The sequence below is a fragment of the Poecilia mexicana genome, unplaced genomic scaffold, assembly GCF_051168715.1.
Source record: "Poecilia mexicana isolate PSO_F unplaced genomic scaffold, ASM5116871v1 scaffold_13, whole genome shotgun sequence".
Classification (NCBI taxonomy): Eukaryota; Metazoa; Chordata; class Actinopteri; order Cyprinodontiformes; family Poeciliidae; genus Poecilia; species Poecilia mexicana.
The window spans coordinates 11,563,189-11,589,669 of NW_028263382.1; the positions used below are offsets into that span (position 1 = coordinate 11,563,189).

The 26,481-nt window shown below is 38.4% G+C and overlaps 2 protein-coding genes across 2 annotated transcripts; one reads left to right on the forward strand and one right to left on the reverse strand.

The window, feature by feature from the left end:
* The first annotated feature begins 5 nt into the window (after positions 1-5).
* mrap (melanocortin 2 receptor accessory protein) lies at positions 6-2,980 on the forward strand. The gene is made up of 5 exons (XM_014972193.2): positions 6-109; positions 1,211-1,356; positions 1,444-1,540; positions 1,658-1,725; positions 2,170-2,980. The coding sequence occupies exons 1-5, from the start codon at positions 90-92 to the stop codon at positions 2,199-2,201; spliced, it is 363 nt and encodes a 120-aa protein (XP_014827679.1). The 5' UTR covers positions 6-89; the 3' UTR covers positions 2,202-2,980.
* On the reverse strand, positions 1,946-18,972 carry urb1 (URB1 ribosome biogenesis homolog). The gene is made up of 39 exons (XM_014972190.2): positions 18,711-18,972; positions 18,494-18,633; positions 18,252-18,403; positions 17,612-17,738; positions 17,425-17,521; positions 17,253-17,338; positions 17,049-17,174; positions 16,837-16,967; positions 16,555-16,750; positions 15,764-15,901; positions 15,513-15,683; positions 15,313-15,433; positions 14,245-14,367; positions 14,046-14,158; positions 13,847-13,966; positions 12,628-12,744; positions 12,272-12,410; positions 12,025-12,183; positions 11,639-11,835; positions 10,531-10,749; positions 10,269-10,454; positions 9,349-10,183; positions 9,050-9,254; positions 8,411-8,597; positions 8,267-8,325; positions 7,981-8,168; positions 7,775-7,885; positions 7,609-7,672; positions 7,346-7,514; positions 7,120-7,222; positions 6,859-7,019; positions 6,670-6,781; positions 6,357-6,463; positions 5,978-6,121; positions 5,678-5,787; positions 4,814-5,020; positions 4,459-4,700; positions 3,259-3,819; positions 1,946-2,329 (listed from the first exon to the last, which is right to left on the reverse strand). Exons 1-39 carry the CDS (start codon positions 18,835-18,837, stop codon positions 2,139-2,141), a joined length of 6,741 nt encoding a protein of 2,246 aa, XP_014827676.2. The 5' UTR covers positions 18,838-18,972; the 3' UTR covers positions 1,946-2,138.
* Positions 18,973-26,481: the final 7,509 nt, after the last annotated feature.

The window sequence follows — 26,481 nt, forward strand, 5'->3', positions numbered from 1 at the left end:
ACAGGAAGCGGAAATACGAAATGGGAACTACAACCTTTCTGGAGTGAAAATATTTTTAAGAAACTAATTAATCTTAGGTGGCCCTTGAAATGAGCAAATTCCGATTAAGGTAATAACAGATGGCCTGTTAGTAAGATTTACAGAGTTTTATCAAAGAGTGTAGGTTAGTAAAGAAGGTATAGAAATACGGTATGAATGTTTTGACATTTGCTACCTTGCTCCCCCTCCTGTTTGGGGGTCAAAAGCTTGACAGTCGTTACCTCCGATATCTGAAGCGAATAAGTCTGGAAATATCACAACAGTTTTGCTGTATGTGAATTGCCAAAAAAAAAAGATTGGAGTTTGTTTCAAATGTAGCAGAGAAAAAAGGCGCGGTTTATGTCAATACTGACTTCACATTTCGTAAGAAAATGTTACACTTGAATTTCTCTACTGAGACAATATATGTTTTTATATAATATATTCCTTTCATTCCAGATGTCGTTTACCGGTGAAGGACAGAAGTTGTGTTTATAAATTAGTATTTATTCTGTGAGGGGTTTTTTGTGTGAAAACTCAGTAAATTAACGGGAACATTAGTAATTTTGTAATTGCACAATATGGAAATAACTCCAAACACTGCTGAGTTCTATCATGTGTTGATTTACGATAAAGTGTGATGTCACAAGGTAGTGGTGCCTTCAGTACTGTTGGAAAAACGATGCATCTGACAGCAACTAATCATGTCTCAGACAAATGTGTTAAACTGTCTTTACACTCATTTTAAATAAAAAATAGTAAACTCACTTCGAGGTATGTTGGATGACAAAATAGAGGGGTGATGTGGAGAGTGAATATTTAAACCTAGCGTTAAATACTAAAAGAGACTTTCAAAGATGTAAAACATAACATTAGCAAATTCATTAAATCTTTTGATATGTTTTTATTGTATGTATGATTAAGGATATGTAGTAAGATGAGACTCATTACCCTTTATAGCTAATTAAATAAACATTTTCCCCACCGAACCACTCATACCCCCTCCTGTGTCAAATTTTAAGTACTACACGCACCTCCAGTCGTGCTCTGTACTCAAGCCTGCCAGAAGAATGATCTGAAGACCACTCAAACACACGAGTTGGAATAATTCCTGGGTTGCATAGGTTAAACATTTTTCTTCTGGTTCTTTTGTTTTTACAATGTTCGGATCGACTTCGGCTCTTCTCTCTAGAAACAGAACAGCAAGCTATTTCTCCAAAAATGACACTGTTGCTGTTCCCGGAAACTCCACCAGTGCTCCTCTGTATGAATGGGAGTACTACTTGGATTATCTGGATCCTGTTTTTGTGGATGAGAGCCAGCTGAAATACCACAAATGTAAGTTTTTATTAACTCTTAACTTCTTTTCCCCCTTATCCTTGTAAAAAAAAAAAATTAAACAACAATGTCCTTCTTTCTTTTCAGACTCAATTGTCATAATACTCTGGGTATCTCTGGCTGCTTTTGTGGGATTTCTCTTTCTCATTTTGAACCTAATGTCTCTCAGTGTGGAGTTGCCAAAGTAAGTATAGTATGTCTATTGGAACAGTGGATTTGAGTAAAGGTTTTTCACCCAAATACATTATGCAAAATTGATCTATTCTATTTACATATGTGTGCTAAAATGTGCTCACTCCAGGATAAACAAATCCAAAATCAAGCGTCACCACAAAACCCCAGCTGCTTCGCCACTGGCTGATACTGGAGGTTAGTAGTAAAACTTGTTGGCAAATACTAATTTATTTTTTTTAAAATGGCACACTTTAAAATTACTATGTGTTTAGTAGTGAAGGAAAAACATGCGAATGATTAATTGTTCCTGTCCTATTACTTACAAAGTACAAGGCTGTTGTTTACACAGATGTTATATAAGCATTACATGGCAGTGTGTGTACATGACAATTATTCCAAAAATAATAGAAAATGGTCAGATTGTCTATTTTATTGTAGATAAAAGATTAGTAGTTTGCATATACATATTACAAATAGAAGTCTGCAAAGAGGGAAATAAACAACTAAACAGATAAAAAACTAAAAAAAAAAAAAAAAAAAAAAGCAAAATTAAAGTCTGCCAAACTGTAAGGGTTTGAAAATAAACAGAGACATTTTCAAGCATCTGATTAACTTTTCATCTCAATTATTTCACTACAGATGGCTCCGATGGCTGTTTGGATCCTTGTTGATTTGAACCCTTTTTGTCTTTTGCGCTGGGCTCTGGTCACCAAGGTGACGTGGGACAGGAACAGGTCTGCTGAAGATGATCCACTCCACAGCTCATGGATGTACAAAGACAACAAAAACAGTCCTGGTTCTGCAAAGAAGAAAAAAGTTTGTAAAACCCCAGCTCATTACAAAAGAGTAGCATTGTGTGTGTGACTTTGCCATTTAGTTAATACAAAAAAGAAATCATAAAAAATGTCTTAACTTCAGTTTTTTATTAGTTGGCATACTTCCTGGTGACTTATGAGAAATATTCATCTTTAATTCCAAAAATTGAAATAAAGATTCAATGCCAATTATCATAAACTCTTGATGTGTGGGAAAACGCTACAGCAGGATCTGAAGCTATCCACTTTGATTCTTTTGGGACTATTCAAATTAAAAAAGACAGAAAACATCTCATGGAACTTGCTCTTATTTTTACTTTGTTAGCTTGCTTAATCAAGTCAAATTTTCTAACTACTGGTTTTGTTGCTGTGTTTGTAATTTTTCTGCTTGTTTGCTTTAGAAAAAACAGGTCTATCTTGTAAATGAGATCTTGGATCTCAATGTGACAACATGTATAAATAAAGGTAAAAAATATATACATATGTACCAATTTTTGTCTTTTAGAGCAGGAAAAGTTCGCTTAGCTTCTGTTGTATCTGTTGAGGTCCATTTTACATGCCGTTGTGTAACAGTTGGAATCAATGAAACTTAAAATGAAAGTAAATCAATAAATACCTGTACTATATATGAAAAATTCTTGAGCCATTTCGTGAAAGATCAACACACAACTTATTTCCCTGAATTGCATGTTCTTTTGTCTTTCACACATTGAAGGCAGGCAAAATATTTACCGCACTGTTCAATTTTAAGCAGCTGATAAACACTAGGTATATGTGATGATAAGTTGCTGCAAAAAATGTTATTTACAGTAGTTTATTACATTTTAGACATCAACTTCACCAGGGGTACCAATAGCGCTACTGCTCTCATTTAAATTATGGACCGTCTCAGAATAAGCTGTCAGGTTCTCACCATGTCTAGACGGGTCCTGATCAGACATGCAGGCAGAGACAATGACCCGATGGAGCTCCGGAAGCTGGCCTCGCATCTCTAATAAGCGGATCATAATGTTGGTGAAGAACTGGCAGGTTTCCGTGCTGGCGCGACTTGGAGCTTCAAACGTGTCATGGAAGAGCTGAAGGAGGTCAGCTTTCACGCCAGGATCGAGCATCAAAACATCCACGATTTCCCTGTGTTTGATCACGGCTTTTTCAAGCCAGGTCAGGAAGTCCTTTGTTCTGTTTTCGTCGTACCCGTCCTCTACCAGCCACCTCAGGGACCATTTTGTAAGCAGGTGCGTGGTATCGCAGGCCAACTGCCTGGCATCCAGTTTGCCTCCAGGCTGAGCTGACGGTGGTTCTGACAGTTGAAGCACAGGCTGCCAGTAAACAAACACGCTGCTTAGGTGAACTCTGCAGCCTGTCAGAAGACTCTCTTCTTGTTCCACAGTCCTGCTGTCCTCTGAAGCGGTCCCATCTCGGGTGCGTTCAAAGGTAAGGCGACCCTTACTTCGCACCCTATGCTTCCCTAAGCCTGAAGATAAAGAAAAACATTCAGTTTTTATTTAAAATAAATCATAATGCCACAGCATGAAACAATGACTACCTAGTGTTCACTGCTGCTTTCATACCCCGAAAGTCTTTTTCACATTTTGAGTGGACATAGAAAAAAAAATGATACATGGTAGTTGCAGAATCATGTAATGAGGATACTTTTCTACAGGATTCTGGTGAAAGATGATGAGAAGACAATTTTGGAAGAAAATCAATTAAGAGGCTAAAAAAACTGTCTTACTGAGCATCTATTTAAATACGGTAGCTTTGAAAAGACCAATGGGCAAGAATTTTGTTCTTTTTATGTGCAAAGACTGGCATAACAGTAACTTACAGCTGTTACCTGTATGCACAAAGAACTGACTCAGGTAATAAAAGTGCTTGCCACACTTTCAAATTTTATGACTAGAAAAAGGCTAAAGTAATAAATCATGTCTCTGTAGAATTCATCATCATACACTATTTTGTGTTAATCTATCACAGGTAAATCCAGATAAAGTACATTTAATTTCAGGTGTAAATAGAGGTAAATAGAGGCTGTTTTCCTTCCAAAATGAAGGAAATCAGCCTTCATTTTGGCTTTCATTACATTTTTCTCATTACATTTTTCAGCACTCACCCATTAATTCCTTTATTTTGTGCTTTTCAGACAGGGCTTGTATTTGGGCTAGAACGATGCTGTTGTGGGACAAGGAGGCCCAGCAGAAGAGCAGGGAGAGTGTTTCAGTAGAGGAGAGCGGCTGCGGATGAAGGGTGAGTCGGTCTGCTTGTTTGTTGACATGGAGAGCGCTGCCCCGATGCACGAGGACAGAGCCAAGAGTCTGCACAAACAGGCTCAACTGAGCGGCCTTCACACCCAACCTGCAAAGAAGAGGTCACACAAACACTGGCATCCATGACCAAAAGACACTCTGTATTTATGCTACAGCTTGCACTTTCACTGATGAATGTATTTGCTATGTATGAAGTTTTACCTGAGGTGTCTGCTGATGGCCAAAGCCACACAGAGAAATTCACTGATGAGTGGGAGTGGAAGACATTTCACTAAACACAGAGGTTCCTCCTCAGTGGACAAGGTGGCGCCATTTCTACCAACCTTCTTCTCCTTCTGCCCAAGGCTGGTAAACCACAGAGTATGAAGCAGATCAATGACCGCAGATACTGTCTGCTGGGTCAGAGTCCTGCGGGGACAGAAGAACAGATTATTGTTGCAAATGTGAAACAGACCATAAAGAATACATAGCACTTTAACTCCTTCCCATTTTTACATATTACAACCAACATGTACAAAGAAAACAAGAGGGATTCTCAAAAACTTTTACAAACAAAAATCTGAAAATGTGTGAGGTTTTGACTATGCCCCTGAATTATTATTTTGTCAAGACACCGTTTGCATCTTCTGAGATATATTTCCATAAAATGTACACACTTAAATATTTACATATTTAATCACTCTTTCACTAAAGTTTTCTCACAAATTCTCAATTGGATTAGGTTGCAGACTACAAATAGAATTTCTTACTATTTCTTTCAACAATGGCTTTCTACTTCTCCATCAATAATGGCTGTCCTGTTTGATCCATAGCTTATTTTCCAACATGAGCTTTGGATCAAAAAACATCCCTGCAACGTAATCCCTAACCTGTCTGCTGTGGTTGTTGGTTGGTCTTTAAAAAAATCTTTTGGGCCTTCAAATAACAGCTATTACCACACAGATTAAATTAGCTTAAACGGTTCTCACATTGCTCCAATTAGAAAAACTTCAGAGGGAGTGAAAGCTTTTTGAGACGCATTATGCAGTTTAATCTCCCAAAGTATTCAGAAATATGATAACCTACTTCTTATCAACTACTTGTATCATCCAGCTCAGGAGTCCGCAGCTCTTGGTGAGGTCATAAACCGCTTTTGGCACATGGGCAGCCTGACACAACACCTTGATTATCTGTACCTAAGTGAAGATTTACACATCAACATCAAATAATTTCTTTACATTTTACAGAGCCAATAATCTTCAGGAATGTTTTCTCAACTACCTAATGGTTCAAAGTATTAAGATAATCAAACATCATGAAAAGTAAACAAAAAAAGGTCATTATTTATGGTGATAGTTACATAACTGCGTCTGCAGCTGTGTATACCTGGATGTATTCATTGCACAGGGGGCTGCTGCTGAAACCCAAAAGGACCTGAAAGATACTTTGATGGCTGCAGAGATTATAGCTATGTCCATCACTTATTCCTTCTTGCAGCAGATTCAGGATCCACTCACGCTCCACTTTGTGCTAGAGGGGGAAAAAAAGGGTAAGTCAACCCTTTCCCACAGCTGCCCTAACCCTTCCCCAGAAAAAGATAACATCCCACTGAAAAAAGGTTGAGCTGAACAAACAAACATACGAAGGTTACATGCTGTTGATGCAGAAAAAGTTTATTTAGTCTTTTATTTACTCCAGAAATATCCAATTTCTTATCCACCATTAAATAAAGGTGATTTAAAAAAAAAAAAACAGAATAATTTACCTCCAGGTCAAAACCATAAAACAGCTTGAAGAACTCTGGAACTCTTCTCAAGTCTAAACTTTGGTGTGACAGCAGAAATCTGTTTAACGCCACATACATGTGGTCCTCTAAGGAAACACAGAGACAGAAAGTAAAGTTCAGTAATCCTGAAATGCATGGCATCAGTCCTAAACAGCAAAAGCAACAAATGGATTAAATTAAATAAGCTTAAAGAAATAGTCGTGAGCTAATTTCACTAGCAGATGTTTCAGGAAGTAACGAGGGTCAAACAAGAGCCGTCAGGGACTAAATCCAAAGGTTCAGGGATACGCACCGGGTCTGAGCATCTGCTGAGCCACTTTGCTGATATAAACAGCCAGGACAAATGGAAGCTTCTGATTCTGCTTTGGGATTCCATTCTTGAGGCTGTCCATCAAATACAGCAGCTGTTGGAAAAAAGAAAAAAAGTCGTCAAGATTTATGAGGCCATTCCCAAATCCACACGGTGTGCATCACCACATACCTGTCTCTTCTCTCTGAACCGAGCGCCCTCCAGATGTTGGTAGAAACAGGCCAGTACATGGTATGCTGCGGCTCTCACGTTCGGATCAAAGCTACTAAGAGCCATCACGGTTACTCCAAGGGCGTGGCAGGACACGAATTTACAGCAGTCAATAACACATTCTGTCATGGAGCCAAAAGAAGGGTTGGATTTTGCATTAATGTCATTTCGTCCATGCTAGACATATTTTTCTCAACGACGGCTTGTATTAGAACATCTCACCTGGTCGCAATATAGCACTGAAAAGCGGCAAAAGGAAACACGGATCATACAAATCCCCCAGGTTCTTCACGGCGTCATTACTATACAGCTGCTCAGTACCATCCTGAATGAGAAACAAAGAAAAATTACATTCTAAAACCACCTTAACTAGGCGGAAACTCATCTTTCACAGCAATCTTTTCCGAAATGGTACATTTACAAAACAAACACGATTTGAGGAACGTACCTGGGGGATGATTCTGCGCTCCTGTGGAAACTTTAAAACCGTTTGCACCATCTTGTCGGCTTTCAGCAGAGCCAACACGTCGTCTGAGCTCGGCTGCTTCCACAGAGAGGCTCCCAGCGTTTTTCTGGTTTTGTGATGCTCTACAGCCGCAGGGCCCCACAGGAGCGATCTGCACAAGAAACCTCACGCTCAGTAATTGGATCAAACAAGTGTTCTTCTTTCTGGGCGCCACATAAAATACTAAAATAATAAATCAAACTCACTGAAATTTCAGCAAGCTGACTTGGTGTCTTTCATATTGCCAAAGAAGCATTAACAGTTTTTGATCTGCAAGGCAACATGTGCGGAGAGATGAAAGCGCATAAAATCAGAAATTACATGCTGATCCATCCCTGAATTATTTTTTATTTATTTTATTATTTTTTTTACCTGAAGTTGAAAGTGTGGCTCCGTAGGCTGCCAAAAGTACAATAAAGTGATTTATGTTGCACACCTTTGGGCATTTCTCCACCAGACACAGAAGTAGTGAAACTAACGCTTCTGAAAAGAGAGTAAAATGGATATTTATGTCCAACAATAAAATAAATAAATGACTAAGTTGGCTGCAAATAATAGGTTCTAATATGAAATTCAACCTTTGACTTGATACTTGTTAGACTCTTCGCTGGAGTCCAGCATAACTGATAGGAACTGGGAATGGCTTGTGGTCATCAGATGAAGAGAGGACAAAGGAATCAGCTCCTTTTGGTGTTCTGCACTTCCATGCATAACTTCCAACAGACTGCTCAAGGTGTTGAGGAAATGTTGATTACAGTACCGATACCTATAATATTTAAGAAAATCACAAAGTCAATGATAAATGTATAAATTCATTGGTGATGATGTATTTGATGGAAGAAAGCATTTGGATGTATAGATTACTTCAATCCATTTTTGACAAAACTGTTCCAGTCAGACACACCGACATCTTCAGCAGATTTCTGTATGAAAAAATATAATTGAATTACTTAAAATGAAAATATATATACATATCTTTAACTGTATGAATAAGGAAATTAAACCCACCAGGAGTTGTTGCAGTCTTTTTAAGATGCCCTCCTCCTGGTCTGATGGAGAGGCAGTCTGATCTTTAGAGCGGCAATAAGAGGCTATTAAACACTTTAAAGCGGCAGCGACAACTGATCTCCTCCATTTTTCTTGCTCTTCTGTACTGTCAGCTAGCTTTTCTGTTATAATGTCTACTAGATTCCATCTGAAAAAAAAACAAACAAAAAAAACCTGTTAGCTGAGAACAGCTAAAAAGGTTTTAGTACAACATATTCTGTCATGTCACACCCAAATATGTCAATGTATTGTCTTGGGATTTCATGATGAACCAAAAACAAAGAAGAGCAAAATTTTGAAGAGAAAGGAAAACAGGTGTTTATGGGAAGGTGATAAAAATAAACCCACGGTTAAAATAAAACCCTAGGAAGAACAGTTTGAAGATTACCACAATGCAGGGAAAGAGTTGAGCAAACACATGGAAAAAGATAAAGAAAAATGTCTTTATTAATTTGTCCTACCCAGAATTCAGATGGTTCAAATTCTGTATTTTTATTTATCCGATTAATAGGTCGATCCTCAGGATAAACAATAGAATAATCGATTGCTAAAATAGTTAACTGCAGCCTTATTGTACTTTGTGATTTCTGAACACTTTACCTTTCAAAACGTTCTGGCTTTTGAAGAAAATCCGGAAGATCGTTGATCAAACCTTGGATGTCGTTCACGTCTGCAGAGAGTTTGATCAGACTTGCAGCAGCTTCTACAAGGTGGACTCCATGGTCCTCACTCAGGTTTCCCAGAATCCTTTGAGAAAACTTTGAAAGGAGTGCTTGTTTCATGGCTTTTAAAACCTCTTTTTGCACTGTGGAGGGAAGAAAATGGGATTTTAATTAATGAATATTTAAATATGAGCACAAAAAAATCCCCAAATCTACATAAAATAAATCAGAACACACCCTCATTTGGTCTGGCTGGGTCTTCTCTTTGCGCCACCTTTAAATAGGTATTGATCAGTGGGAGGAAAGCCTTTGTCTCGGACAACATCTCCATATTGGCGGGTTCTTCACACCACATTTCAAAGCGGAGGCGGTGAGACGAGCTGTTCTGCAGCAGCAAAGAGACGACAGCCAGAGAGTCTGGGCGAGAACGTCGCAGGCAGCGCAGCAGCACATCTGTGTGGATAAGCCTGGCACTGTCCGGCTTGCTGGACAGAGCCTGCAGCAGAAAGGCGTCCAGCTCAGGGCTGGAGCAGGACAGAAGAAGAGCGCCTAAGCCGTGGAGGTGCGCTTGTGTCAGAAATGTGTTCTGGTTCTGAGAAGAAGCAGAGTAACACTCTGTGAGGATCTGCAGAGCTACATGGCCATAAACGCTGAGCTCAGAGTGCAGCCCTTCAGCGCTGGGACAGATGAGGCTTTCCTGAGGCAGGAGAAGCAGCCTAGACACCAATTCTCGGAGATTACTAGAGTCCATGTAGCCGTGCAAAGAAAGGAGCGCCTGGAAAGACTTAGAGTGCGTCTTTGCAGGGCGGGAACCCCTTTCAACCAGTTCCTTCAACGCAGCCCGTTCTACAGCCGCCATGTAGCCAGAAATAAGCTCCAAGTGATTGAGTTTGTCGAGAGCAGGAGCACTGATCTTCAGCAGGCTCAGGATTCGCTCGGTCAGCTGAGCACATAAGCGCTTCAGTGCAACAGGTTTCAGAGAGTGAGGAGGCAACGCAGCCAGCTCCAGAGCCAGAAACCACTGCTCCAGACACGGATGCTTGAAGACGGAGCCCAGAGCTGAAACAACAACCTAAACACAGGTGATTTCGATTAGAATAAGTTAAGCTGAAAGCTTTATAAATAGTTTCTTTAAGAGGTTCCTCCCACCCCCCAACCTGTTCTTTATTGCATTCTATTGTCTGTGGCTCGTTCAGTTCCAAGAAGAGGTCCGATCCCTCCTGGGAGTTTTCCACGGCTGGGTCTGTACTTGTAGTTTCCTCAAAACTTTGTAGTTTGATTACTACATCCTGGAGCATTTCCATCAGGGTCCGAAGAATCGCATCTCCGGGTTCTTTGGAGAACTAAAACCAAAGGGCAAGATGCACTCAGTGTGTTTATTACTTATGTCTAGCACTGAGGCTTATTTTGTGCCCTTACCGTTCCGAAGCTTTCCACCGTGGATTTAATGTAAAGTAAAATCTGCTTGATTAATACTGGAAACTCTGACAGTGACATGACAGCCAGAGCTTTTTCTGCATCCCGTCTGAAAGAGTCCTCAAGCAAAGCACCTGGTCCCTGAATGTACGCAGCTTTTATTAATGAAGAGTACGAGCTTGGGGCTGCCAGATCCTTGGAAAAGCCTTCAGAAGACTTGAACTGCTCAGAAAAAAAAACAAAAAACAAAAAACTAATAAAGACATTATTCTTGTTTTCTGAAAGCAGAACGACTTGCAAAAGTAGTAGAGATTTTACATATTTTATGATGTTACCACCAGATCCTTAAGGGGTTTTTTTTTTTTTGGGGGGGGGGGCTTTTATAATGATAAAACAACACAAAGTGGGGTTTAATTGTGAATTGTAAGGACACATGTCCACTTTTACTCTGATACCTCTAAATGCATTCACTGTAACTGCTTGCCTTCAGAAGTATCCTACTAAATAGAGAGGTCTCCTGTTTGTGAATTAATCTCAGGACTCTGTTCAAGCCGACATCTTAAAATGGACGCAGAACGACTTCAACGTCCAACAGGAAATGACCATAAACATTCAGCCACAGCTACAGTGGAATAGCTTAGATAAAAGTATATTTGTGTGCAAGTTACCTGGGAGCTGGGTTTGACGTCAGACCAGATGTAACAGCGTTCTAATGAAGAGTCGGAATTTCTACATGGCACCAGCCATAAAATTTCCTTGCAGTAGCTTTTACAAACATCATTTTAAGCTTTACTTTCCTGGAATGCAGCATGGGAATGTTCCAGTCAAAGTTGAGACCTAAATCTAAATTTGAATCTGTAGCAAGACTTCATGGTGAGATGTTTTCTATCCTACATTCAGCCCCTAGATTTACAATGCTGGTAGCTTAATACAAATGAATGCAAAACTTTTCACTTTTTTTTGGTAGTTATTTTTTTGTGTTGGTCTTCCACATAAATTCCTAAAACATTTGGTTAAGAGGTTGTAACAGGAGGAAATCGGTTCAAGAGGTATGAATACATTAGCAAGACACTGATATTTCCTCTAGGGCGTATTAAAGGCTCCGACTCACCAGTTCCTCTCGGCACTGCTGTGGCAGCCATCTGGAGTAATACTGATGCAGCTCTGCGATGGACTGATGAAGAGGAGGGAGTTGGGAAGAGACTAGCTCTTTATCGTACTGCTGAAGGGCCAGACAGAGGGGCAGAGGGTCTCTCTGGCAGTGCAGCACATCAGACAGCACAGCTGACAGGTACTCACACACAATTCCTGATTGAGGAAAACGCAGCTGGTTACCGTCGTCGCAACATACAGTGTATTTTTTTAATGCTTAAAGGTGAATTTTACTAAGAAAATGTGCAGATTTGATTTTTAGAAAAGTCATAAGACATGAATGTTATCATAATATCTGAATGTGTGTTTTATTGTAATTGAGACTGCGAGGTGTTTAGCATTTGCCTTTGTCTGCAGGAAGTTTGTTCCGAGCTTCCAGAGCGGCAGGTACCGCTGCACTGAATGGGAAGGTTTGGATGATGAGGTCTTCGCTCAGAGACGGCCCAAACTCTTCCATCTCACCCTCACTGCCCTCCATAATGACGTCCAGCATGTCTAAAACATCTGAGGGTCAAAATAAAACAAAAGACCCTTCAGACACAATAACTGCTTAAAAAAAAACAAGCTCTGGTTCTTTTGCTTTAACGCTCACCATCGATGTGAGACACTGGAACGCTCGCTGCCTCCCCCTCCTGGACGCTCAGATTCGCTTGGATATTTGCTGCTTCCTGAACGAAACCAGCGACTCTGTCTGTGTAATCGCAGGAGTTGCACACCAATTTGACCAACACCTGGAGGAGATCAAGAGGAGTTTGTTATGATGAAGCAGTCCAAACATAATCTCCTGGAATGATCCCGACCACAACCTGTCAACAATTTCTGGATTATACAAAAAAATTCAATCAATGTGCATTAACTCTAACAATTCTGATAAGGAGCCAGAAATGGAACAGAAGCTTGTTGTGCGCAGCAAAAATTGTTTTTCTACAACCAGCTAGCTAGACTTACCCTCTCCAAGAACTGGATGACTGTCTCTTGTTGGTCTGGTTTTATTCTTGCCAGCTGGTCCAGCCAGAGGTGGAACTCAGTGAAAGTGTACTCAAACACCCCAGTGTCCCTCAGCACCTGAATATATTCCAGGGAATAAATATGTAAATATATTAGCTACACAGTTAACAGAGGTTTCTGTGCCATTCTCACTTTAGGAATGTATTAAATGGCATAAATATACAAAGTTCTTCCTACTAAGAAAAAAGCTCCAATTTAAACCTTGAAGTCCTGATTTACTGTTGAACAGTTGAGCCTCCTGAAAGAATTTTCTGCCATCATATTCAATAAAACATCCTTTAACAGAATACCAACCAAGACTGACCAAGTACAAAACTGTACAAAAGTTGTTTACTTGGAAAAGGAACCTTAAATATGTACAAAACCCTACATAATTATTAAGACCCAGTTTTATTTATCAGATCGATAAAAATATGTTTAAAAAATTAATATCAGCCAATACAATGTTAGTCCCTAGTTTAAATTTAAAAAAAATTTCTAAGAAGTTTATTTCAAAATTAAAAGGACCTACAGTTATTAGCACAATTACCATTTTTTGTTTTAAAAAATAACTAAATAAATAAAATAATAATAAAAAAAAGGTTTTTTTTTTTTTTTTTTTTTACAATATTACAAAAATCAACAATTTTGATAATTATTTTTTTAGGAAGAAAGCTGAACAAGGATCCAAGTTTTCCAGCCAGCATGGACCGAGACCCAGATTCTCTGCTGTAAAAAGTGGCATTTTCCGGTCACAGAATCTTCATTAACAACCATTACCTACATATTAACTGCTGGATTAGGAAGCATTCCACAAAAGAGCCTCTTGTATCACACACAATCACAGACATAAATATGTGAAATATATAAATTCTACTGGGACTTTAACAGAAACTTGTGAGTTTTGAGTATAGTGGATGATACTAACAATCTAATGATCCTCATCTTAGAGAGGAAGCTGGAGGTCCTTTCCAGAAAACTGAAAATAGGTCATGTTTTTTGAAGATTCTGGACAGATTTCACAAGTTTTTCTCCGGGACTGAACAGAGCCTGATTGGATGTAATATCTGGGCACACTGATGGTGTTTCCGTCAAAAATAATGTCCAGTGTTTGATATTTAGGCTGCTGCAGAAATATCCCACACTGAAAAATAGCGGCAGTGTCATAAATGCTTCTTACTTTTAGAATTAGCTTCCGTGTGGTGGAGCTCAGGTGGCTCCTGCTGCTGGACACAAACATTTTCAGAAGCAGGCAGAGGACAGACTTCTCCCCGGATGATGATTCTGAATTAGCAACATCCTGTGAGGAACATTAACATAGAGTATAAGGATAAATGGCTCTCAATGGAGATTAAATGAAATAAATAAAACTTCATCACCTGCAAGCGAAACCAGGAAAACTTGTTTGCAGGAAGATCTAAAGCCAGCTGGAGTATTTGATACTGTAAGACCGGAGGAATCTCCTCTTTCATTCCTTTCTCAGACACAATTCCTGAAAAAATTGGTTGGGAAAAACTAGTTTTATTTCAACATGGCAAATAAAAAAATAAACACCAGACATCAGGAGCAATACTTTACCTTTCAGTAGTTTGCTGAAGTCAAATTTGCACTGCGCAACAAGATGTGGGACCACTTTCTGGTAAAGACTTATGACCTGAAGAATAAAGGCCTTCAGCACAATGACCTCAGCCTTCTCTGCAACTGTTCAAGAATAAAGAGCATGAACCGGTCAGCTGAGGATGACTCACATTCGTCATAAATATTAGAACAAACCAGAGTTCATACACTTTTCCCACAACAATGTTACACTTTCCAAGCAGTTTCAAAATAACTTTTCAAACTTTTCCAGCACTACACTTTGGAGATAAAACAAAAACAATACAAATAAACTATAGAAGACAGCTTCAATTCACTATTTTATGAAATGATTTATTACTGTTATTAATCATTTTTTGGTAGTAGTATTCTACAGCAGGGGCAAGATAAACAAAAATATGGCAAAATTGCATATTTTGAAATGTCTCCCTCACATAGACCAAATTCGCCCGAGTGGTTCGAGAACCAAACACTAATTTATCCAAAAGAATTCCCAATCTCAATAATGTTAAACGTATAAAATATAGGACAACATATTTTTTTTTCAATTACACAGATCAATAACTCATTGAGCCATTAGGAATAATAAATATTCATTACACTGAAACAATCATGTTAAGGTAAATTCAAATTAAATGCATAAACAATATACAAAGAAAGTCACAAAAAATATCTAAAAAATGTTCTCACTAAGTTTTCTGGCATTTAGAAAATAGAAATAAATTTGGTAATTCTAACTCACCTAAAAGTAGAGAAGTTTGGTCTGATGTAATTTCAGACAGTGAGGGGAAAAAATACTTATTAGATGTTTATTAGGTGCATGTAAATAACTGGCTTCAAATGTAAATAACATTTTCCAGATTTAGCCTTTTAATCAAGCGTTGGATTATTACAAAACTTTGCAGTTTAAATACCCAGCACTTTCAATGACTTTATACAAAAATCAAGCACTTCCCAAAACTTTAAAGCACCTAATTAAAATACAAGCATTTTCAAGGATTTCAAGCATCCAGACGAACCCTGAACAAAACAAGAACCAAAGGTTCTTACCAGGCACGTCAGTTTTACCGTCAGCCAGTTCTTCGCTTTTGATCTTCTTCTCACCATCTGCCTTTTCTTTCTTGCTCAGAGACTGCCATGTTGAAATTATCAGTGTCATATCAGGCAAAATCTGGAATGGAGCATGAAGAATAAATAATATGTCAACCCACAACAGCAAACCTAATAAAACATCTCTTTAATGAGCTTACCTTGCCAAGAGTCTCCCTGTATTGCTGCACAAGCTCCTCCATCATTTCAACAGTGTACAGATTTGAGTGGTGCAACTGTGATTTGTCCAAAAGATACTCTATGTTCTTATTGGCTTTTTTCAGAATGAAATTGATCATGGACATGGTTGTAAGCTGCACTGGGTTTGAAAGCTGTGGATTAAATTAATATATAGTTGAACATAATCATGTACTAATATGCATAATTTATAAAATGCAATTAGGTGGCTTACACTGAGGCCCTGTGTAAAGAATGCCTTGTTGCACACAGGAGGAAGAGAGATGACCATAACCATGGACAACAAACGAGGCAAAGGAATCATCTCAGTGCTGTGAAAGATTGTAGAAATCTCTGGCTGGGCCTCATAAATCTGATTAAGAAGCAAAATAGAGGAACGTTAGCAGCAGCTGGATTTTTTACTTGCATCTTTTAGTGCATTTCTAATATAAGCCCAACACAGCAACCTCTTGAAGGAACAGCACCAAGATATGCCCATTAGAGCACAGCCCCAAAATCCGAAAGGTACAATATACTTTGTTTTCAAAATGGAAGAACGTTGGAATGAAATGGTATGAAATTAAGGTGTACTAATTGCAGATTTCTGGCTGATCATCAATCTTCAAAAAGCCTGACCTGCCAATTCAAATTTTGCCCAGTACTGACCTTATTGTCTGAAAAGTTGCTGAATATAGTAACCAAGTCGCTAACAGTGGGATGACTATTGTTAACCGTGAACACTATGAGAGCTGGTGGGCAGTTCTCTCTCACAACAGAACAAAATGAATCAGTGGTTGATTTTCAGACATTTGAGGCGGTAGATAAGATTGGTGGATAAGATCACTTTCACATTCAAGTACTGGCCATTCGCCAATCTGTGAAAATTAAGAATTTTGAAACCAATTTATTGGTGGCCCCTATCATGAAATGACCATACAAACTACTAAATGGGCAGAATGACCTAAAGCTAAGGCTTTTAACCCACACAAATGTTTCCAGATAAGAAAATAAATCAATAATAGTTACCCTTTTAAGGAGTCTGACATTGTCTTGCCAAGCACTTCTGATCCGCGGGGTGTATGAATATTGAGTCTCCTTGAAAAACCTGGACAAGATGTCGGGACTTTCTTTCAGTATGTTCACCACCAGCTCTGCCACCAGCTCATCCTCAGTCGCCTGTTTCAGTCCAACCAAGAACTGAAGCAAGACGAGGTTGCCAGGTCTGCACAAGTAAAATTTTACAATTATCATTCTGCTTTTTTAATCTTTAAATTAGTCAAATATGTGCCTAACACATCAACTGCTGACCTCCCAGCAGTGCCAAAGCTGGTATCGTGGAAGCTGATGCCGTGCTTTCGAGAGCAGCACAGGTCAACGAGGAAGCTGTGGACAAGATCCCGGACAACCAATATCCCAGCAGCATCCGAGTCCTCTCCCATCTTATGAATACGAGATTACATACAAGTTATCAGGCTGCATTTAGCTGAAATGTTTTTTGTGTAATCAGAATGTCAACTTACTGTGTCATAATCAGCAGCCGCATCAACAATCCCATTCCATTTGTACAGAGATGCGATATTGGCCAACACAGCAGGGGTGAAGAAGCGCACTTTCTGGGTTTTACTGATGGCTTTGTTTAACACAACCTAACCACAGACAAATATTTCAACACAAAGCTCATAATCAAGAGATTTCACTTTAAATGTGAGATCTGATGTGCTTACTCTTGTCTTCAGTGTTGACAAAATCAAATTGACAGTGGACATCCTGTCCTCCTTCAGACCCGTGTTCAGGATGTGTGGCAGGAGTTCTAACCCAACAGATGAGCAGATCATCAGCATAGAAGAAAATAATAAAAGTATTTTGTACAAATAGTGATCCATATTTAAATCTTACCTTTAACCTCTAAAACCTGCCCAATGATTGCACTATCTCCAGACACTAAAAAGGACAGCACAAACTGGATGAAAGCCAGTCTGACATCAGGTTTGCCCTGCAAGAAGGATTCAAAAGATACAGCTCGATTTAGCTGAAAAGACTCTGACAGGCAGACGGAAATGAAAGGACAACACCTGCACCATACCCTTTTATCTTTTCTCTTTGCCAGTCCAAAAAGTGTTTTGATGTGAACATGACTGAAGATGTCTCTGGCAGCTTCAGCACCCTGAGACACCATGGCAGACAGCAGATTGAGGCATTGACGGACAAATCTGTTAAACAAAACATGAGGTTATTGTTGCAGAATGGCTGTGGATAGCAAAAATACATTCACTCCTTAAAAGCTGTCACATTTTCTATACCACAAAGAAAAGCATTATAGTTAATAATGATACAAAGGCTTTAATGTTTCTATACTAGTAAAAATCTAAAACGTCTGGCAACCACTGAAATGTGTCTGTGAACATAAATTTTCAAAACGCATTCAATATAATGTATGTCTAGGTCTGGACTCATTCTGCGCCTATACATCATCGAGCTGATAAATTGGCCCAGATTTTGTTCATTTTGGGCAATCAGACGATACTGCACACGAAATCCATCTTATCCAGCGATTTTATCTACCTCTGCAAAGGTCTGAAAATCAACAACTGCGCCTTTTGCTCTGCTTGATGTTGGATCATATAATGACAATTAAATACAACGAGGATATGTGTGTTCTTAATGTAATAAAAATCTGAATACAATAAAAATCTGAATATTTTACACATAATTATTGCACCAACCCGTGATTCAGTGAATGAAAAGACCCTTGCAGAAGCTTCATGTAGTTAGAAGCGATCTTTTTCACTATTACATTGCCGACCATGTTGAAGTGGGAGAGATCACTGGCTGTCCTCAGAAGGATCACTTCCAAGCTCCCAAAAATCAGCATCATCTGGACAGAAGCGACGCTCGATGAGCAAGACAAGACAAAAACAAACCACGAAAGTATTTCCATCCTTTGAAAAAGCTTGCTCCAGCTTACCTCGGTCTCTAGGGGCTTTTCTGCTTCAAGCAACTTGAATATTTCTGCACACTCCATCGATATTTTAATATAACCCTCGACCACATCATACAGGTCGGAGCTTGGTAGTTTCTTCGCGGTTGATATGAACCTTTCCAGCCCTGCAGGCAACAATTAAGGAGTTAAACTTGGCATAATATTCGCCATGTAATGTCACCGACTGTCAGAATAATCTTACCTTTCATGGCTGTGGTGGGATTTTTCAGCATGGTTTTGAACACAGTTCCGTTAAACTCCGGAGCTTTCTCCTTTTTCGCCGGAGCCTCCGACTCCACGGGGGCATCGCTGGGGCGCTTTTTACTCATTTTGATCAAAACAATTATTTGCGTTTATGCAGGTAATTTTTCATCTCATCACTTAGACTTCAAAATGCCATCAAACAAACCCACGTTGAGGCGTAAACAGAAAAATCCCATCTGAGATTACTGTTCGAGCTGAAACTCTTGCTGCTGAATTTTAGTTCCGCATTATTCACGTGGACTTCAGCAAAATTAAGCTCTTTCATTTTCGAAAAAGAAGACAATAATGTTTTCCATTACACACTTCCTGTAAAATAAAATAATTTATTTCACATGAAGTTAAAATATGATTTCGGCATTTTATAGAAGGATAGTACAACGACAGGAGGTAGTACAGTGCCTTGCAGAATGATTTTATTTTGACTGTTCAAGCAAGTTCACCTTGAAAGAACACCAATTATTCTAATATTCTGAAATGCCCTTTGCGACTGGTGATATGAAAAATATATGGGAAGCATGATGGTGGCTGCATTACAAAGTGGGGTATAGAGCACAGACAGAGAATGTAGAGCTGATGAGAGGATGAAGCTAAATACAGGGCAGTACTGAAAGACAACCATAAGGAAGAGCTCTTCCACTCCTTTTATATTCACTTATTTTAATCTTAGTCTGAAAAAATAAAACAATAAAATGTAAAGTAATTATTTATGACTAATAATTCCTTATATAATTCCTTATTGGTTAGTCTGACACATTGCTTGTATAGTTTGAAACAGCAGCAAAGGTATTACATTGTTATTAATTCATTTGCTTGCTTTGTTTCAGTTCCAACATGCCCTGCTTTAGTTTCCGCCTTGTCCCAGTAAAAAAAATAGTCAGGAACCATACATTTAGAGCATGTAAACATAGTTCTGGCTAAGGTTTGTTGCCTTTTTGAAGGGTTTGTGGTTCACGGCTAAAGTGGAGCTTCTTCTTGGTTTTTCTTTCAATAGATGGCTTCAGGGGCTGACTGACCAAACTTTAAATGTTATCTTGAAACGATGAACAGCAATTTGTGTTCAGCAACACCTATAAAAAGAATGTTTTTTATTTTTTATTTTTTTTATTTTTACAGGGTAGTTATTGTGGTCCCACAAAGAAAAGTAGACCTTCCTATAATACAATTTAGCATCAATGCATTGATACAGACACAGCCTTTCCAAAATACTTTTCTCTATTTGATAGTTACTGAGAAAGTCATGATTGATGTTGTAATAATTTGAAAGACAAAACTATGACACCTACAACAAAGTGAGATCTATGTGTGTTGTCATTAAAGCTGGTCCATAATGCTGTGGGAATACACTGAGAAGTTCATCCTTCTGTCCATTATCTAACATGCTTATCCCTAGTGGGAACTCGAGGGGTGCTGGTGTGGTCAACGGAGAGAGGCTGGTTACACCCTGCAAAGGTCGCCAGGCCATCACAGACAATAAAGAGTTAATCTGTATATTTTCCTCTACCTTCAGAGTTTAAACTGAACCCTTATAGGTATCATTGCAATGTCTTACTCTCGTTATTGTGCTTTAAACTGTCTTTTATTTCTTTGATTAAGTCAAGAAAGCTCATCTCCTGACAAGCATTGTAAATTATTTTAGGATATTATCTCCACCAGGGGTCGCATTTGCCAGTTGCAAAGCTTAGCTATGATGCACAAAACCTCATCCTGAAAACAAAAGGCCTTAACAATGAGCAGATGGTTGCTTAATCCATTGGCTCTCTTGTTAAAATTTAATCCAGTCAGATAGTCATGTTCATAAAAAAAAAAAAAAAAAATACCACGGTAGGATAGTGTAATTTGTTGTGAAGTTTATTTACAATTAAGCCACCGCTTTGCTGCATGTAACTTATGATCATTTAACATCTATTGTGAGGTCAGCCTGGCAGAGTCTTCTATTGTCTGGAATGTTACTTGGGTTTCAGAAGATTAAATTATAGCTCACTGCTGCACATTCTATAAAACACATCTGCCTGTGCAGTAGAGACCACTAAAAACTACTTAAATGGCTTTTCTGGACTAAATCTTCCTAAATATTTTAGTTATGACAGCATAAAAACATTCCCTGTCTGTTCTTTTAGTTAAAACAATTTAATTATGGTTTTTGCAAATATTGTATCTGACAATGACCATTTGTAACTCTCTTTTTATATATTTTCAAATATTTGGCCAACATCTTCTCACAAAAAGCTCAGATGTTACACTAGTTGATATGAACTAATCCGTGTTGCTAAATATCCAAAGGAGTTTAAAAAATGTTTAGCTTACAAATGAAACAGATTATATCTGCCTCTGCTTAACTTCCATATTTTCATTTTTTTTTATTATTCTCTTGTGTTTCTCTTTTCAAGAAATAGTTCTCCAAAAGACCAGGGTCCACAACAAGTGATATGTTTTGTTTTGATGATGTCTTTTGGTTTAATAAGCAGCATGATCATAACATGGGCTAGCAAATATTTGGTGGAGTGGGGATGGAGGAAAGTCAAATACCAAAGAAAACAAGGTTCAAGTTTGATGCTAAGATGTCAAAATGATTAAGTGGCTAATAGGTTTCATATTAAAATCAATCTTGTTATTACATTTCTACTTTAATCTATTCTTTTCTTTTTCTCCCAGTCAGCTACGTATGGATTATTGTTTTAGCAGATTTTTTTTTTCTAATTTGATCCTGAGCATCCTTTATCCTTCTGAATTTTATTTTACCTATGTTCTTGATTACATAGTATTCTGTTTCTCAGTCATGTCCCTTGATGGAGGAATTAACAACACATAATCTTTGTTTGTTGCCTTCCTACAGAAACTACCACTGATATTGTGATTGTCTGTTTAATTTCTGCTCCTTTCCTGGAGGAAGCCATCAACAGAGCTCTTACAACTGAGGGTACTCTGTGTTTTTCCTTCCCATAAATAGTACCTCTGGTTCCATGCTTCTATCTTTTTTTCCATGTCTGCTTCTTGTCCTCTCAGCGTCTAGCTGGTCACAGCAGATGGCTGTCCTTACTGAGGTCGGTTCTGTTGGAGTTTTTTTTTTTTTTCTGTTGAAAGGAAGTGGTTTCTCTCCACTTTTGCCACATGTTTGCCAGGGATGAGAGATTAATGTAAAATCTTCAACTGAAATAAATCAGTTGGTCTTCAATCAATAGAATAATTTCTATCCTTTGTAGCATTACATCATCAACTAAATTTTACTGTATTGTATACACTCACTACTGGCAACTTTCACACCTTTCCTGTACTGGACCTCTTGCATGCTTTTCTTTTTTTATTTTCTTTTTCTTTTATTCAGTGATTAAATGTTACTACTTATTCTGTGCATTTCTTTCATGTAATGTCATTTTCTTTAACCTATTGTAATTTATTTTCATGTAAAGCAGTTTTACTATGCTCAAAGGTGCTATGCCAATGCTTCATTTTGCTTTCAGGACAGCCTCAATTCTTCATGGCATAGATTCAACAAGGTGTCATAAACATTCCTCAGAGATTTTGGCTCATATTGACCAGAAAGCATCACACCATGGCTGCAGATTTGAATCTCCTAGTACGCCGCAATCTCAAATACAAATACTCCGTTGGGTTGTGATTTGGCGATAGTAAACGGCATTAGAGCATGGTGTACTTGCTTTCAAATACTAGACATCAGGGGTAAAAACAAATGCTGTGGAGAAAATTAAAGCCAGAAAGCCTTAGTCCAATGTCAGTCTATCTGTTGCTTCTCATGGTTATTTACCCTTTTTCAGACCGTTCTATGTAAACCTGATCAATGGGTGTGGATGAAAATCCCAGTAGATCAGCACCAGTTTGGCACTAGCAACCATGCCATGTTCAAAGTCACTTAAATCCAGTTTCTTCATCATTTTGATACTTTGTTTGAACTTCAGAAAGCCATCTTTTCATCATATCTGGATGCCTCAATGCACTGATTTTTCGGCATGTGATTTTATCACTGTGTTAACAAGCAACTTAACAAATGTATCAAATAAAGAGGCCAAGCAATTATATTAGGATACAATTGGAGTGCAAGTACTTCAACTAATTGGATTGTATTGAAAATTGTATTGATGTGAACCAAATTTAGACTAAAAGTTGTAATTGCATATCAACTGAAGCTATTTGTCTAGTAAAGTGCCCTAGATTGGCATTTGTTGTGAAGTGGGTGGCAGAGGTAAAAAATGATGGGCATCTTTACTAGCCTATGATATGTACAACTGTATGTTATTGTTAACATTACTAATAATTTAAAGTCCTCCACAGACTATACATATTAGAGGAAGTAGGGGTGGCGCTGTCTACTGGCTCATAAAATGTAGATTTATTTGGGGAGGTTTGGCATCATATGAGCTCTTTCCTAATATAAGTTCCCTTTGAACCAAAATGGTGGGTGTACAAAGCCTGTCACGGCTCTGACAGGGATGGTTAGGCCTTTATGGCTCCAGGATGTAGGAGTAGGATATTCCAGAGTTCAAAGTGGTTAAGCCATGTGTGATCCTGTCGGGGCAAACCCTTTCCATTTCTGCCAGCAGAAGAAGAAAGGGGTTATTTATTACTCTGGTTTTCTTAGTTCCAGCTTTTTGCTATACCAATTATTACTGATATGGATCAAAAATATAACCCCAAAAGTTAAATGCAACAAAATACTATATAGGGGTTTTTATTTTATTTTTTAATTTTTTTTTTTTTCAGTTCTTAAAATATTTTTTTACATCTATTATTGAAAGCCTTACTGAAGAATGTTTTTTTTTTTTTTCAGCTCAATTGTAAATCACAAGCCTTTATTATACGTGTGTTGACTTCTTCTGTTACAATGCCAGTAGCGCAACTGGGTCTGGAGCAAAGCGCTGGGTGGCTTCCAAAGAGCTCTTTTCCACAGCTGAAGCCACTTTACCATGGCTGTTTTCACCACAGCGAACCACAGGCCCTTCTGTGAGGTTGCTGCGCTTCCGTTGTGAGCCTCTCAGAACATTTCGGGCCCTGCTCACCATAACAGTGCAGCCAACGCCGCTGACGGATCAAAGATCACCTTCTGCTTAACAAACAGCAACACACTCTGCCAATCAAAAACATCTGGGAGTGGTTGGTTGCAGCTGCTGGCGTGTGCCCACACCCTTGAAACAATCAGAGCAGATGTGAAGATCATCTCACGTAAGGTACAGATGTTTCTGCTAGTCAGAGCCATTCACCACAGGACGCTTTTTGAGGTCCTATTAAATTTAGACTGTTTGTGCTGCACCCAGATTGGGTTTGGTGCCTTGGGTTATGCCGCTGGCTTGTGGGTTGTCGCTATTCAGTAAGATGATTGAAAACAGTGTTGAATGCAAAGTGCTCAAAGAAAAGAGTGCACAACAGTGTTTTCTCTAAGTGGGTGGAGGGGGGGGATGTTATCGACGATAACAGAGGGATATAATGCTGCAAAATCTTTTAGCAGATTTCACCCAACAGATACAGAATTTACCTAAATTAGATGATTATTTACCAAGTGAGATTTGTAATGTTTATTGTTCATTGTAATTTTGAATTACTGTAAATCAAAGCGTGCAAGTTGTTTTCCCATATTACCTCTCTTCTGCGTAAAGAAATACATATATTTTCAGGTTACTTGCAATACAGCAAAATAAAAAATTGAGTCGAATATAATTTAAAATATTACAATTTAAATTAGCCTGGGTGTCTTAAAACCTTCAATAGAATTCAAATGAATATATATGAATTCAAAATGAAATTGCAATAGTGAACAACCATGAAATGCAACAACCTATGTGCATGAATTTTTATTTTCAACTAATACTCAGTTGAACAGAGTTAATGACAAATAATGCAGTATTTTTTTGATAGGAGCCAATGACCTTGACTTGGTAAGTCTGTCTTGCAAAAGGTTCTCGAAATCAAACAGTCTTGAGGAAATTTCATGTCCATGGCCTACTTACGGTAACCCCTAGTTACTTTCAGATTTGAATTAAAAACTATGTATCTGGTGAAGCCATCCTTGGACGGTTTTAGATGTTCACTAGGAGTCACTGTGATGCAAAAAATTAAATTCCTCTTGAGGTTTGTTGCAGAAACAGTGTTTTTTAATTTCTTTTAGAACTATTAATAATTCATATAACTCAACAAAACTTTAAACGCTATTTTGAAGAAAGGTTGCCCCAGGGCATTATGCTGCCACAACCCCTCTTCACTGTGGGATGAGGTGTTTTTTCTTGTGTAGGAGTTGTGACCAAAGAATCCAGGAATAATTTCATCATAACATAACACATTCTCTCACAAGATTTTGGTAAATTTTAGCCAGGCTTGGATGTGTTCTGTCATGTTGCACATACACAGTATGTGCAAAATCCTGCAGCTCTGCTGTCAAACCTTTGAGTCAAGCTAAATTTCATCTCGCCTTTTCACAAATTTTGGAAAAAATTATGACGTTTTTATAATATTTCATGAAACTGACCTTGTCTGTTTCTGCTGCACAATGTATTGCCGCGAAATTCTGTTGTGCCTTTCTCCCGATTGTAACATTTATACACACCGCAAACTGTGAAAGGCGGCAAGTGAGAAATTGACTGATAAATTATTAAAGAAATTATTTCCTATGTAAGCCTGGCACTGCACAGACACCTAGAGAGTGGTTGTAGCGTAGACACAGTCATGAAGTGTAGATGGTGTTAAAACCAGACCCTCTCAGATCTGGAGAGAATCCTTCACTCCTGCAGACTCCCTATGGTGATTAGAAAAACACTTTGGTGGACATTACACCCTGTTTTTCTTTTCCTCCACTGTCTCTGCCTGCTCTCTCTCTTTGCACCCTATTAAAACAACATCTTTGGCCCAGCCTGACCGAGCATGACATCTGAAGCAAGGTTCAGTAACCTACCCTCACCATGACCCTTCATAGCTCATTCATAGGAATAAAACGGCTCTGTTCTGTACATCAAAGAGGGATCTTCTGTTTTTACTGCCTCTAAATCTTCCTCAGGTCTCTCCGGCAACTTTTACATAAAAAAAAAAAAAAAAACTATGAGTAATCTAGATTTTATATGTATGTATGTATGAGTGTATTTTATTTTCTTTTTTCAAATTTAAATCGTGCAAGAACTATTTATGTACACCTTTCTCTTCAGCATGAGTTTGTTCTCAAAGTGGATATTCTTCTAGCTGTCAGAAGACTGCTGAAGGCTGCTTTATTATCGCTGACATTTAGGTCCAGAAATGAGGCAGTGAAATGTGCGAACATGTAGAGGAGGGAGTTAATAAGGTTATCTGCGCTATAATGGCACTTTGTGATAAATCTCTCTGAGGCTTTTCAGCGAGCTGTTATAATTGTTAATCAATCCCTTATAACTGCACAACTCAATGGAGGAAATATAGGTGAAATTGCTTCAGACTTGTGCCTTTCACTTCTAATTGAAATATTAGTGGGAAAATTAACATAAGTATCAGTGTAAGAGTCAAATTCTCATGAAAGCTGTTTGTTCCAGACATTTCATCTGAATTTCTCTGATGTCATATTTTTATGACTCATTTGGCCTTTTTTTCTGTTTGGATTTATTTGTTTACTCACAGTGTTGAGCACAAGTACACGATGAAGCACTTAGTCAAAATGTTGGAAAATAAACCTTGAAAACTTGTCTTCTACAACGTTAAGAAAGCCAAGGCTGCCTTTTCAACATGTTGATCTTTCAAACAGT